Raw genomic sequence first — 15,018 nt, 5'->3', positions numbered from 1 at the left:
CCAGCATTATACCAGGAGGATTTGGGCATTCTGTTACTGAGCCAAACTTGGGTCCACTCACCCACACGGTAAAACCAGTCTACTGACATCAGCTGTGGTGAGGAAAATGCAGCATTAATTGCAGAACACCAAGCAGGGAGAATGTGTGGCTAATGCTCAAAAGACCCAAACTCCCCAAAGGATTTCAGGGAAGGGATTTTAAAGGCAAGATGAAGGAGAGGGTTGCAGGATGCCTGATCAGCTCATGGATATTTTTCTGGTTGGTTGGTGGAGAGGTAACTGGGTGGTATTTAGCGAGTTAACAGCATCAACCTTTTGGTTTTGACCGGTCTGGGTTCTACCTGTATGTGGTCATCACTTTTTGCACCTAATGGGGATTTTAGTATCTATAAAACAACTCAAGGCTCAGAATATTATCTATCATCCTTGATGAGAAACGAAAGGTCCTTGACTTTGTATTATGGCTAAACTATTTATTGTGTCTTACTTGGCTGTTCTTGTTTCTGCATTTTCTCATCTTAAATTGTTTTCTGAAACTCAGGGAAGCCTTAGGGAGGCTAAAACTTTTTTCATATAAACAAAAAGCAGAGGACATGGCACTGGATAGGGGTTAGTTCTGTCCCCAGAAAGGGCCCCACAGGGCCTTGCTCAGTTTATTAGTGGCCAGCCTGGGCCACATCCTCATGTGTATGTGGTGTGGCCAGAGTGAATGACATGCCTCTGAGAAGATGGATCCAAACACGTGGATCCGCAGAGAAGGGACGCTTGCCATTTTACTAGTAACACACATAAATACTGCAACATAATTTTACCATGAATATCTCTGCATGCCCCTGTTTCCTTATTTCAGTGTCCTGTGCTTTATCTTCCCTCAAAAGATGGCCCTCAAGGCTTTCAGACCCTGCTGAGGTGACAGATTAATAGACTGGCACATTGACTTATTAAGCCTTTTGAATCTCAGAAAAGGATAGCTTGTTAGCCACACACTCAGCCTTCCATTGGATTATCTGGGTTTTTGAAAAGCACCAGGAAAAACACTTGGTTATGACCTGACTCTGAAACCTCCACACTCACTTTACCCTCATCGCCCCTCCCACCTGCACCTGTCAAGACAGAAAACAGTCAGGGTAGTAAAAGCTGTTTCTGGCAATACACCAGGTGATGGCTGATGTGGCACTTGGAGTCATTTCCCCTTGAGAGAACCTTTGAGGACCAGATAGAATCAACCTGCTGAGTCTCTCCAGGTGCTTAACTTTTACATGAGGGCTCTGGAGTCCAATAATTCATGCTAATGCTACCAGCAGCAAGCAAATCATGCTAATGCTACCAGCAGCAAGATTTTGATTATAAAACAATACCCCAAATGAATTTTATGATGGATAACATACTAGGTGATTTCAGGAAGATGAAACAGAAGCCAGGGCTTTGAGGTCAAATGAATGGAAGTCAGTCTCAGGGCTGCTGGTCATTGGCTGTGTGACTTTGCCTGAATGTTGAACAGCTCAGAACTTCTGTTCCTTCATTGATAAAATTAAGATAAAACGATTTCACAGGCTTTGAGATCATATGAATGAGATAGTACATGGAAAGTGCAATTATTCTTGTTGTTTAGTTGCTAAGGCATGTCTGACTCTATTGCAACCCCATGGATGATAGGTTACCTGCCATCTCCTCTGTCCATGGGATTTTCCAGGCAAGAAAGCTAGAGTGGGTTGCCATTTCCTTCTCCAGGGGATCTTCCCAACCCAGAGATCAAACCCACATCTCCTATGTCTTCTACACTGCAGGTGGACTCTATCACTGAGCCACCTGAGAAGCCCTCAGTAGGGCAATAAGACAAATTTCTATGGCTTGTCAGAACCACAATAAGTGTTCATTTCCTTCCCCTCTTCAGATTCTCTCTTTCTTCTTCCTCATCCCCACCCCCACCTCCACCACCTTTACAACACAGAAGCCAGTTTCCGATAAATATGAATGTAGAACTGAGAATAAAAGGGGAGAATGAAGAGAAAAGGTGATGAAAAATATTTTCATGTTAAAAGTAGAATTTGCAACCTGCTTCCACAATCCTTTATCTCTACTGAGGGGATATGGAGATAAGATGGAGATAGTCAGACAATTAGTACTATCTCAGGGTTTCAAAGTTTATTTCTCTTCAAAGAGATTTAAGCAGTTTGTGCAGTTTCAGTTTAATATACTTGCTCCGTGGTGATTAAAATATATAAGCCACTTGTATAGGAATGTCTTCACCTACATTGAATCTCCAATGCTCCTATTTTAGTTAGAATAAACTGTAACTCAGACCAGAGGCATCAAACTTGGATGAAGGGGAAAGTGTCATAAAAATGCAGCTAAACAGTTCATGAACTTAGGCAAATTTTTAACTTCTCTGATCCCCAGTTTTCTAATCACAGGTGGTGAGAATTAAATAAAATTAAACATATTGTGGAGTGCTTAGCACAGTATCTGGTACATAGGAAAAAACACTGAATAAATATTAGATATTGATATCATCTTATTATGCAAAGTCAAAAGGGCTTAAATTCTTTTTTCCCCTAATTTTTCATTCCTCCTTCCTTTGCTTTCCTTTCCTTTTATGAATCAAAAATGACAGTGTATTAGGCAAGATGGAAGTTCATTTAGCTTTCAGATAAAAATTGGGAAGTAAAGTAATCCAGGACTTGCCTAGCAGCTCTACAATGCAGACTACTTCCCCACCTTTTTAGGTGAGACTTTCATCCTCATTGTTCAAGGTGGCAGCTAGAGCTCCAGCAATCATGTCCACATTCCCCATAACAAAATGGAGGAAAGGAAAAGAAAGTCAGTCCTTCTCAGTAAGGACACTTCCTAAAATGTACTTATGTCCTTTCGGCCAGATGTAGCTGCCGGTTGAGTTCAGTTCAGTCACTCAGTCATGTCCGACTCTTTGCGACCCCATAGACTGCAGCATGCCAGGTTTCCGTGGCCATCCCCAACTCCTGGAGCTTGCTCAAACTCATGTCCATTGAGTTGGTGAGGCCATCCAACCATCTCATCCTCTGTCATCCCCTTCTTCTCCTGTCTTCAGTCTTTCCCAGCATTAGGGTCTTTTCCAGTGAGTCAATTTTTCTAATCAAGTGGCCCAAGTATTGGAGGTTCAGCTTCAGCAGAGGCTGGTAAATGTGACCTATCTATGCCAAATGCTGACGTACCCAGAAAAATGTGATTTATATTATAACATAAAACTGAGAGAAGGCATAGAGACTGACAACTATTACTCCCTGATATAGCTCACCCTGGGAATCTAACAGATTTAGATCATTCCCCAGAAATCCTCTGCTCTCATTCTGCTTGCACCTGCTTACTTCTCATGTAAGGGAACAGCTTCTCCAAAAGGCAGTTCCATGGTTTGTTAATCCTACTTAGCTTGGCTTATTTTCTTCCTAAATTCCTCCCATACCTTTCACTTCTCATCCCCCAGCTTCATTCATTTTCTTTTTACCATCCAATTTTAAAGACAACACAATTACTCCATTGTAGAAAAGTTAGAAAACACAGCAAAGCACTTAGGGGAACTTTTTTTTTAATATTCAAAAATCTTACCATTTAGAAATAACCACTTTTTCAAATGTTAGTGTACAGCCATCTAGCATTTTCCTCAGGTAAATATATATATATATTTATAAAGAAAGCCTAGTGTACATAACTGTTTTTAATCTCTTCTGTTATACTTAACAATGTGAGTAACTCTCAATGTTGTTAATTATAGATCAACATCATCAACTTTAATGATTGCAGGGTTTTCCATTGTATGGATGTATCATAATTTATTCAGCTGATTCTGTTTATACACAACACTGTGTTAAACCTCCTAGTACATACATCTTGGCTCATTTGTCCACCAACTGAGCTGTGTTCCTGTGGTTGTCTATCTCCCCAGGGACCAGCAGCAAAGCATTGGTCTGCCATCCCGTTACCAATACGGTGCTGTTCAGGTCTTATCTCGATCCCTAAGCTGTTTGCAGTTCATTTTTAAATGAACATTGAAGACTCAGAAGGTCCTTGAAGAACTGAATTAATGTCTCCTTACCTACCCCTCATAAATAGCAAGACTGTCCCCAGCCGAGGGGCTACTCCACCCAATGACTGAGGAAAACACAAAACTCAATACAATTAGAGGTGACACTGAAGGGCTTTCTATAAAACCCAAGTTACTAGAACTTTCCATTTGTCAAACTGACTTCAAGCAAGACCAGAGTGACACCGTTTCTCTGTGGAGAAACCAGTTTCAATTAGGAAAAAAATGCATTTGACCAAAATAATTGTTTAGACTGACAACTGATTTGACAAATAACAAGTCTTTAGCTGATTATTTTTAAGTGATGATTGATTTCTGATTGTTAATTTGTCTTAGTTGTGCTTGCTAAAGACACAAACACACATGGGGTTTTCAGTTTCTAGACAAGGCTGAAGACAAATTATGGTGTATCACTCTCACATAGCACTTTCTATTTTCAGGGAGTTTTCACCTCAGTTTTCTTCCCATTAACACTGAGGAGTAGGTAGAACTGATATCATTAGCCCTACATTACAGATGATCATTCTAAGAAGTGTCATCTGTTGAGCACATTCTATGCAAAATATGAAGTAATACACAAATACATCATTAATATTCTTTAGTCCTCACAACAACTCTAATAAGGTAGATATTGTTATCACTTCATCTTATAAGTGAACGTGGTTTAAAAAAGATGAAATAACTTGACTGTAGTCACAAAAGAGCAAGAAGTGAAGCCAGAATTCCTAGCAAGAGTCACGGTCTTACTCAAGTTCCCATAGTTGCAGAGTCAAGTCCAAAGTCCTGCTCCCTGCATAGTGATTAAGAACAGGGTCTCTAAAATCAGATTGTCTGAGTTCAAGCCCCATATCACCATTTCCCAGCTGTGCCATCTTAAGTGAGTTACTACACCCCTCTGTGCCTCAGTCACTCCACCTTAGAAATGGGGATAATACTGTCTGTCTCAAAGGTTAAACAAGGTAATCCATCTATGGCACTTAGTGCATGGAAAGTACTCTGTAATTAGTAACTAATGTGACCCCCTTGGTCCCTCCAGCCTCTAAGCCATACATATTTTCTTGATCTGTGTCACTGCAGGTGCCTCGAGCAAAGGCTTTATGCAACTACCGAGGGCAGAATCCTGGTGACCTGAGGTTTAATAAAGGAGATGTCATCCTCCTCCGAAGACAGCTGGATGAGAACTGGTACCAGGGGGAAATTAATGGAGTCAGTGGAGTCTTCCCAGCCAGCTCCGTGGAGGTCATCAAGCAGCTGCCCCAGCCACCCCCACTGTGCCGGGCCCTCTACAACTTCGACCTTCGTGACAAGGACAGGAGTGAGAACCAGGACTGCCTGACCTTCCTCAAGGTGAGGTTCTGAGAAGCCACCAAGTCACCAGTGATCCCATAAAGGCTGTGGCAGAACTTAAGTTGTTTGTTTAATATTTGTTGATTTTTTAAAATTACATTTTATATAGGCTTCCCTGGTAGCTCGGTGGTAAAGAATCCACCTGCCAATGCAGGAGACACAGGTTTGATCCCTGGCTTAGGAAGATCTCCCGAAGGAGGAAATGGCAACCCACTCCAGTATTCTTGCCTGGAGAATTCCATGGACAGAGGAACCTGGTGGGCTACAGTCCATGGGGTCTTAAAAAGTCAGACACAACTTAGTGACTAAGCCTCAGTGAACAGCGTGTGCCTATATATGTTATGTGTATGTATACTTCAAACTATATGGAGGTGAAGTCACCAGAGAAATCTAACAGGAGTCTGATGGAGGTCCTCAAACGTTTGTATTGCAATTATGAAACTAAGTATCCATACACTCATTCATTCATTCATTCTGCAGTCACTTGTGACCACCTATTCTTTTCAGACACTGGGGAGATAGCATGAACAAGTCACAGCATCTGTGCTTGGGCAGAGCAGTGGGAGAAACAGATGGTTAGACAGAAAATTGTAAACATAGTTTAATAGCATGCTATATAGAATTACAGATCTTACCTCTTCATTGAGTGTCTGTAAGGATATTCTTGCTGACCAAGTTCACTACTGCTTGTTTACAACACTATTTTGTCTGTAGACATTGCCTTCAAAACACTCCAAACAGCAGCTACTGAAGCCTGCATGCCTAGAGCCTGTGCTCCTCAACATCAGAAGCCGCCGCAATGAGAAGCCTGCACACCACAACAAAGAATGACCCTCACTCTCTGCAACTAGAGAAACTCCGTGTGTAGCAACAAAGACCCATCACAACCATAGATAAATAAGTACATTTCTAAAAACCACTCCAAACACACACAATAACATAATTATATCTTTACACATAAATAACCTCTTACAAGATATATTTTCCAAGGACATCAGTTACCCTACGATTGTTTTTTACCTCTCTTTTTTATTGGCTGATTCTTCACCATTTGTAAGTAACAAGTCTGCTAAAGTCTAGACTATAGCCATCCCTGTATATTCGGGGTGAGGGGGTGGATCCAGGACACACTGAGTCCTGAGGATGCAGGGTCCGTGGATTCAGAGGGTCAACTGTACTCTTAAGTCTCGAATTTGAGCAACCTCTGGGAGGTAGTGAGGACAGGGAAGCCTGGTATGCTGCAGTCCATGGGGCTGCAAAGAGTTAGCAACGTAGCAACTGAGCAACAACAAAATTCAGTATTTATTATCCCCTAAACATTCAAATTTTCTCATAGAAACCAAAGTTGGGGTAATTTTTATTCTTTGCAACTTAAGTCAAATACAAGTGCAAGTAACACTGCTACAGTAAGTTCAGGAAAACTCTTTTGTTTTGTAAAACATTTTTATTCCATCACTGCCTGAAATGAGATTTGCTTCAGATTCCCTCAGACCAAATAACTTCACTGTCCTCCATCTTATGAAATACTGACCTTTGTTATTGTCTTCACACCTCAGAGTGAGTCCCCTAAAGAATACCATTCAGTAGCCGACCTGCACATTTTGTACTTTGGCTACAGCCAGAGGACAGCAGTTCAATTCCACAAGCGTTTATTGAGTATTTACTTTATGCCTGACATTAGACACTGAACTCTGGGGACACAGCCAGAGGAAGACATAGGCAGGGAGCATATCCGCTTTTGTGTCCCCTCTCTGGGAATTTGCAAACTGGGACACTTACCCAAGAACTTGCTCATTCATTGAATTCATCCATGTACCAGGCTGTCTATGCAGATACAGTGAAGAGTCATTGTCCATATCTTCATGGAGCCAGCATTCTAGTGGAAGAAGCAGACACATAAATGGGAAATTATGACAAAGGACTCAGAAGAGAGGATTTGCTCCCTCCTAGAAGATTATCAGTGCTTCCCCAGTGGCTCATCGTTAAAGAATCTGTCTGCCAATTCAGGAGACACTGGTTTGATCCTTTGGTCGGGAAGATCCCTTGGAGGAGAAAATGGTAGCCCGCTCCAGTATTCTTGCCCAGAAAATCCAGTGAAGAGAGAGCCTGTCGGGCTATAGTTCATAGAGTGACAAAGAGTCTGACACGACTGAGCACAGCACTGTGGCAGAAGGCTGTCATAGGCTGAGACTTCACCAGGAAATCTCATGCTCTTCCTATATTCAGCTTGTCTAAAAAAAAACTGAAGATCTTTTCTCCCAAAGCTACTCTTTTCCTGGTATTTTCTGCCTCAGTAAGTTTTCCAGTTTATTCACATGTGCATTCATTCATTTACCCACGCATGCATTCAAGAAATACTGATTGTTTAAAAATTGTGAATCACTGTGTTGTACACCTGAAACTTATATTGCACATCTACTATACCTCAATAAAAAAATAATAAAAAAACTGATTGGTTGACTGCTAAAAGGAAGCCACTGTATAAGGTCCTGGGGACAAAAATGATCAAAATAGATCCAGGCCCTACAGACATAGAGTTTATGGTCTGATGGGATAGACAGACAATATAGCAACCATAACATAAACATGTGTAATTGCAGATTATAATAAGGACAAAGAAATCTAAGAAACGGTATAGTGCCATAATGAATTTAGATTTGGATTCATCTACATTACTAAAGGACATAGATCAGAGAGATCAGTGGATGAATATTCAGATTTAGATGGATGAATATTCACTCTTAGATTGATAAACAGGTGTGGACATGGAAAGATGTTCCTGATGTGATATTAAGGGAAAAAAAACAATGTATCCTATATGACTTCATTTGAATGAATACAAAAGAAGCCAAAATGAATATATATGCTAGAGTCAGAGTGGAGGTAACCTCTTGCTAGGTGTCAGGGAAAAGCACGAGGGCCATCTAGGTGCTAGAAATATTCATCTCTCTTGCTCCAGATGGGGGCTTTGTGGATATATTCAACTTTAAAACTTCATCAAGCTTTACATCTAAAATATTTATGCTTTATTGTATGCCTGTATACATAATTTTGGAAACGTTTTTAAATTTTTAATTTCTAATTTTTATATTAAATATAAAATATATTATAATTTTATATACTTATTTATATATATTTTATCTTCATATAAAAGAACCTGGGGAAAAAACATGTTAACCAAGAGGTTAACACTGATTGTATCTATATTGTGATAGAATTCTTTATTTTGCCTATTTATGTTTCCAAATGTTTCTACAAATCTCCATATAACCTTTCATAATAAGAACTTGAATAAAAAGCCATTTTGTGTTTGCTACATTAAAAACTGAACACATTCTGAAAAGTGTTCAAAATCAGAATACAATGCATTCTTCCTTTTGCTTAGTCTGTCTCCCTACGTCTTCCATGTTGATTTCTCATCAGATTAATTTAAATGAAAAGCCCTGATTCTGCAGGTGATGGAAAATTAGAGACATTTCCAAGTTTTCTTAATGGATTTCCTTGAGACTCCAGATTATTTCTACTCCTCTTTTGGTCTTAGTGACCCAAATACTGCCCTTAATGGAGAAAAGAGTATTTTAGCAGAAAGATTTTATAAATAGATTATGAAAGAGTTACCTTACTTGCACCTTACACTGTCTGAGATTCCAAGCAGATCCCCACGGAAAGCTTTCCCTCCCAGAAAACTGAGCGTAAACGCTGACCAGGAGACTTTCTCTCTTTCAGGATGATATCATCACTGTGATCAGCCGAGTGGATGAGAACTGGGCAGAAGGCAAGTTGGGAGATAAAGTCGGTATCTTCCCAATCTTGTTTGTGGAGGTACGTGACTATCAAATCTACATCTGATGCGAGGTTAGACTTATACATGGACTACAGTGATGCCTGAGAGAAATTTCTATTTGATATGAGGCTTATTTCAGCACTAACTAAAGTCTTGAAAGACGCTAGTCCATAATACCCATTTCGGAACTTCTCTGGTGGTCCAGTGGTTAAGACTCCATGATCCCAGTGCAGGGGGCAGAGGTTTGATCCCTGGTCCAGGAACTAGTGTCCTATATGCCATGCTGTGAGGCCAAAAACAATGTTTTTATTACAAAACACCCATTTCTGGCAACAGTGTGGGAAAACAGACCTTTTCATTCTGCTGATGGGAGTACAAATCACTGTCATCTCTCATCTGCAGACTCAAACTCTTATCAAGAATATTGAAAATGTACATCTCCTGTGAGTTATGAATTCCACACGAGAGTTGATTATAAGGAAATCATAAAACAAATGTGCTAAGAAGTATGTACAAAATGCACAAAAATGTTTACCATAGCATTCTGCATAGCGGTGAAAAGTCAGAATAAGGATTTAGTTTTTTTTTAATTATGGTGATGGAAAAATACAAGCCCATTAAAGATAAAATGTTTAAAGATAATACTCAATATCAGGGAGTATCTGGGATTATGGAAAGATGTTTGTGATTTATTGTTCAGTTCAGTTATATCAGTAGCTCAGTTGTGTCCAACTCTTTGCAGCCCTATGGACTGCAACACACCAGGCTTCCCCGTCCATCACCAACTCCCAGAGCTTGGTCAAACTCATATCCATTGACTCGGTGGTACCATCCAACCATCTCATCTTCTGTCGTCCCCTTCTCCTCCTGCCTTCAATCTTTCCCAGCATCAGGGACTTTTCCAAGGAGTCAGTTCTTTGCAGCAGGTGGACAAAGTATTGGAGCTTCAGCTTCAGCATCAGCCCTTCCAATGAATATTCAGAACTGATTTCCTTTAGGATGGACTGATTGGATCTCCTTGCAGTCCAAGGGACTCTCAAGAGTCTTCTCCAACACCACAGTTTAAAAGCATCAATTCTTTGGTGCTCAGATTTCTTTACGTCCAATTCTCACATCCAAACATGACTACTGGAAAAACCATAGCTTTGATTAGATGGACCTTTGTCGGCAAAGTAATGTCTCTGCTTTTGAATATGCTGTCTAGGTTGGTTATAGCTTTTCTTCCAAGGAGCAAGCATCTTTTAATTTCATGGCTGCAGTCACCATCTGCAGTGATTTTGGAGCCCCCCAAAATAAAGTCTGTCACTGTTTCCATTATTTCCCCATCTATTTGCTATGAAGTGATGGGACCAGGTGCCATGATCTTAGTTTTCTGAATGCTGAGTTTTAAGCCAACTTTTCAGTCTCCTCTTACACTTTCATCAAGAGGCTTTTTAGTTCTTCACTTTCTGCCATAAGGGTGGTGTCATCTGCATATCTGAGGTGATTGATATTTCTCCCAGCAATCTTGATTCCAGCTTGTGCTTCATCCAGCCCAGCGTTTCTCATGATGTACTCTACATATAAGTTAAATAAAGCAAGGTGACATCATGCAGACTTGACATACTCCTTTCCCAATTTGGAACCAGTCCATTGTTCCATGTACGGTTCTAACTGTTGCTTCTTGACCTGTGTACAGATTTCTCAGGAGGCAGGTACAGTGGTCTGGTATTTTCATCTCTTTAAGAATTTTCCACAGTTTGTTGTGATCCATACAGTCAAAGGCTTTGGCATAGTTAGTGAAGCAGAAGTAGATGCTTTTCTGAAACTCTCTTGCTTTTTCAATGATCCAGCAGATGTTGGCAATTTGATCTCTGGTTCCTCTGCCTTTTCTAAATCCAGCTTGAACATCTGGAAGTTCTAGGTTCATGTGCTGTTGAAGCCTGGCTAGGAGAATTTGGAGCATTACTTTGTTAAGCATCTGCCTGCAGTGCGGGAGACCCAGGTTTGATCCCTGGGTTGGGAAGATCCCCCAGAGAAGGAAATGGCAACCCACTCCAGTATCTTGCCTGGAAAATTCCATGGACTGAGTAGCCTGGTGGGCTACAGTCTGTGGGGTCGCAAAGAGTCGGACACGACTGAGTGACTTCACTTCACTTTTGCTAGCGTGTGACATGAGTGCAATTGTGTGGTAGACTGAACTTTCTTTGGCATTGCCTTTCTTTGGGATTGGAATAAAAACTGACCTTTTCCAATCCTGTGGCCACTGCTGAGTTTTCCAAATTTGCTGACATATTGGGTGCAGCACTTTAATAGCATCATCTTTTAGGATTTGAAATAACTCAACTGGAATTCCATCACCTCCACTAGCTTTGTTCATAATGATGCTTCCTAAGCCCCACTTGTCTCTGCGCTCCAGGATGTCTGGCTCTAGGTGAGTGATCACACCATCGTGCTTATCTGGGTCATGAAGATCTCTTTTGTTTAGTTCTTCTGTGTATTCTTGCCACCTCTTCTTAATATCTTCTGCTCTGTAGGTCCATACCATTTCTCTCCTTTATTGTTCCCATCTTTGCATGAAATTTTCCCTTGGTATCTCTAATTTTCTTGAAGAGATCTCTAGTCTTTCCCATTCTATTGTTTTCCTCTATTTCTTTGCACTGATCACTTAGGATTCTTAACTAAAATAAATTGTAATGCTTGTAGAGTTTCAGATTTAGAAAATGAAGTTCTAGAGTTCTGTGTCTCAACAATGTGACTGTGACTATAAATTTGCTATGTATTTTTTCATCACAATTTTAAAAAAACAAAGTAACTGCATGAAACAAGCTTTATAAATGTGTGTGTGTGTGTGTGTGTGTGTGTGTGTGTGTATGTGCATAAATGGATAAAGGACTGGAAGAATATGTTCCAAGATATTAACAGTGGTGATCACCAGATGGTATGATTCTAAATGATTTTCATTTTTTTCTCCCACCCTGTATTTTGTAAATCTTCAGAAATTAGCACATATTACTTCTATTTTTTTTCTACTCTAAAAGAAAGAACAAACACCTGTTAGGTTATCTCCCTGTTTCTCCAGATAATATATCATCTATAGCCTCTAACCTCTCTAGCTGTCAGCCTCACCCCAGCTTGAAGCAGGTTATCACCAATTTGAAAGAGAGATTTCATTGTTTAACTACATTTGTGGAGTGCTTACCAAGCACAAAGCTTTAAAAGTGAGCAGTGTGAGCTATAAAAGAAGTAAAAGGTGTACTCTTGGCCCTCTGGTAGGGTGGGGTGAAACAAAGCAGAGGCCGAGTTGCAGAGAAGGGACCAGCATTTTCATTTGAAGAGCCAGAGCAGGTTGTGAAAGGAGTGCCCAGAACACAGCCCAGTTGTTGGGTTCCCTCTATACCACCCCCTACTCAATCTGTATGGAAGGAAGGAAAGATAGAAGGGAGGGAAAGAGGAAGGGCCCAGAGAGACTGGGCCTCCTACTCTCACCACCAAATGATAGTGCTTTTTCTCTTGTTGAAGCCCCATCCAGGTATACCCACCCAGTTCTCTACTTGTTCAATTTCACTCATTTTATGAGGCTCAGCTAGAAACCTATTTTTCCATAAAATTCTAGTAACTAGTTGGAACATTCAGCTGTCTCTTTCTTCTCTGAACACCTGATGAATATGTGGATTGTACTTCACAGGCTAGCCCAACACAGAGCAGATACTTTGTTAAATAATAATAATTTTAGCTTCACAAGCAAATGAATGAAAAAATATTTGGGAAGTGTTCCAACTGACTGGGAAAAAAACTCAGAGAACCATCCTTTCAACATGACCTCATCCCTCATCCTAAATATATATTCAATCATTCAACTAATTTTTCACTGAATGCCTGCTATCTCAGGTCTTGTGCTAAGTTCTAGTGATACAAGTTAGATATGGGTCCCTAATTTCAAGGACTGTTAAGGTGAGACATTAATAAGTAATTCTAAGTGTGATGAATGATGCAAAATGTGAAGGAGAGGGAATTACTGGGGGGGAAGAGGGTATGATGTGCAACTTACTTGAGTAGGGTGTTGGCAGATGCCTTGTAAGCCAAGATCTGACAAATGATTAGGAGTTGTTTAGGTAAGAATGGAGGGAAGAGAATTTTGGGGACTGGAGGTAATATGTGCAAATGTCCTGCAGGAAAAGGAAGTGTGGTAGCCTCCAAAGAATGAAAAAATACTAGAGCTGAAGCTTAGAGAGTAAGAGAGAGACAGGAAAACAAAACCAGGGAAACAAATGGGAACCAGACCAGAGGGGACCTTGTAAACCTTCCTGAATTAGTCAGGATGAGCCAGGTTATGCCATGGTAATCAACAGCCCCCATATCTCAGTGGCTTCACAAGAAAAGCAATATCCAATCCATATTACTTGCTCACCATGCAATGGTGAGAGGCTGTGCTCACATAGTCATTGAGGAACGCTGCAGGATGAGGCTGGGCCATCTTAAAGCTACGCCATCTGGAACACATGGACTTCCTAGGTTTCATGGCAGCGGAAGAGTAAAGAAGAGGGAGTTGTATACCAGCAAAGGCCTCAGCTCTGTGACATCTGTCACTCCTACTCATAGTTCATTGGCCTGAATGAGTCACATGGTCCCTTCTGTCCTGAAACCAGCTGAGAGGTATAGGGGTCCACATGGAATATTTGCTGAGCATTCCTGCCATATCATAAGAAGTTTGAACTTGACCCAGAAATCAGTGGGCACAATCGAAACATTTAAAATGAGGCAGTGACTCCATCAGGTTTGGGTTTCTTTTTTTGATTATTATTTTTAGTTTTTGGCTGTGCTGGGCCTTCGGCGCTGCACATGGGCTTTCTCTAGCTGCGGAGAGAGGGGCTTCTCACTGTGGTGGCTTCTCTTTTTGGGGAGCACAGGATCTAGCCCCACAGGCTTCACTTGTTGCTTCACATGGACTGGGTAGTTGCGACTCATGGGTTCTAGAGCACAGGCTCAGTAGCTGCGGCACACGGGCTTGGCTGCTCCATGGCATGCGGAATCCTCCCAGGCCAGGGATCAAACCCATGTGCCCTGCATTGGCAGGTGGATTCTTTACCCACCTAGGAAGTCCAGATTGGGGTTTCTTAAAGATTACTCTGAATGGAGTGGCAAAAATGATTTGAGGAGGAGGGATTTTTTTAAAAAAGCAGAAAGATCATGAGCTACTCCATCACTCAGTTAGAAAATGACTGTGGCTTTGACTAGTAGATTGGAAACAAGTGGACAGATTCCAGGACCTTTTAGTAGGTAGATCCACAGGAGCAGGGGACAAGGGAGAGGAAGTGGTCAAAGATAACACCCCACTTTTGGCTTTGTGTGCCTAGGTCAGTGGTAGGGCCATCTGCTGGATGAGGCAACACTTGGTGAAGAGGAGCAATTATGATGTTTGGGAGATGATGGTTATGTCTCCAAGGACAGAGATCAGCTACAACTAATCCCTGTGCTGAGCTCAGTTTCTCCGTCAGGTCCTACTCTTTGCAACCCCATAGACTGTGGCCCACCAGGCTCCTCTGTTTATGGGATTCTCTAGGCAAGAATACTGGAGTGGTTTGCCATGCCCTCCTCCAGGGGATCTTCTCAACCCAGGGATCAAACCCAGGTCTCCTGCATTGCAGGCTGATTCTTTACCATCTGAGCCAGCAGGGAAGCCCAAGAATACTGGAGCGGGTAGCCTATCCCTTCTCCAGGGGAAGTTCCCAACCCAGGAATCGAACCAGAGTCTCCTGCATTGTAGGTGGATTCTTTACCAGTTGAGCTACCAGGGAAGCCCCTCAACTAATCCCTAGCTGGATGCATAGGAGGTGCTTAAATTTTTGTA

The 15,018-nt window shown here is 41.3% G+C and overlaps 1 protein-coding gene across 2 annotated transcripts in view; it reads left to right on the top strand.

Moving 5' to 3' along the window:
• SH3RF2 (SH3 domain containing ring finger 2) overlaps nucleotides 1–15,018 on the top strand; it is a 151,237-nt gene that overhangs the window by 60,039 nt on the left and 76,180 nt on the right. For both annotated transcript variants that reach the window (XM_040239800.1, XM_040239799.1), the window contains exons 3-4: nucleotides 5,135–5,404; nucleotides 9,131–9,226. In XM_040239800.1, the coding sequence (XP_040095734.1) occupies nucleotides 5,135–5,404; nucleotides 9,131–9,226 (366 nt within the window). The remainder of the gene's footprint in view (nucleotides 1–5,134; nucleotides 5,405–9,130; nucleotides 9,227–15,018) is intronic.

The sequence above is a fragment of the Oryx dammah genome, unplaced genomic scaffold (genome assembly GCF_014754425.2).
Source record: "Oryx dammah isolate SB20612 unplaced genomic scaffold, SCBI_Odam_1.1 HiC_scaffold_5, whole genome shotgun sequence".
Lineage (NCBI taxonomy): Eukaryota > Metazoa > Chordata > Mammalia > Artiodactyla > Bovidae > Oryx > Oryx dammah.
The sequence above is the reverse complement of the archived record's forward strand: the minus strand, read 5'-3'. Positions and strand labels throughout refer to the sequence as shown.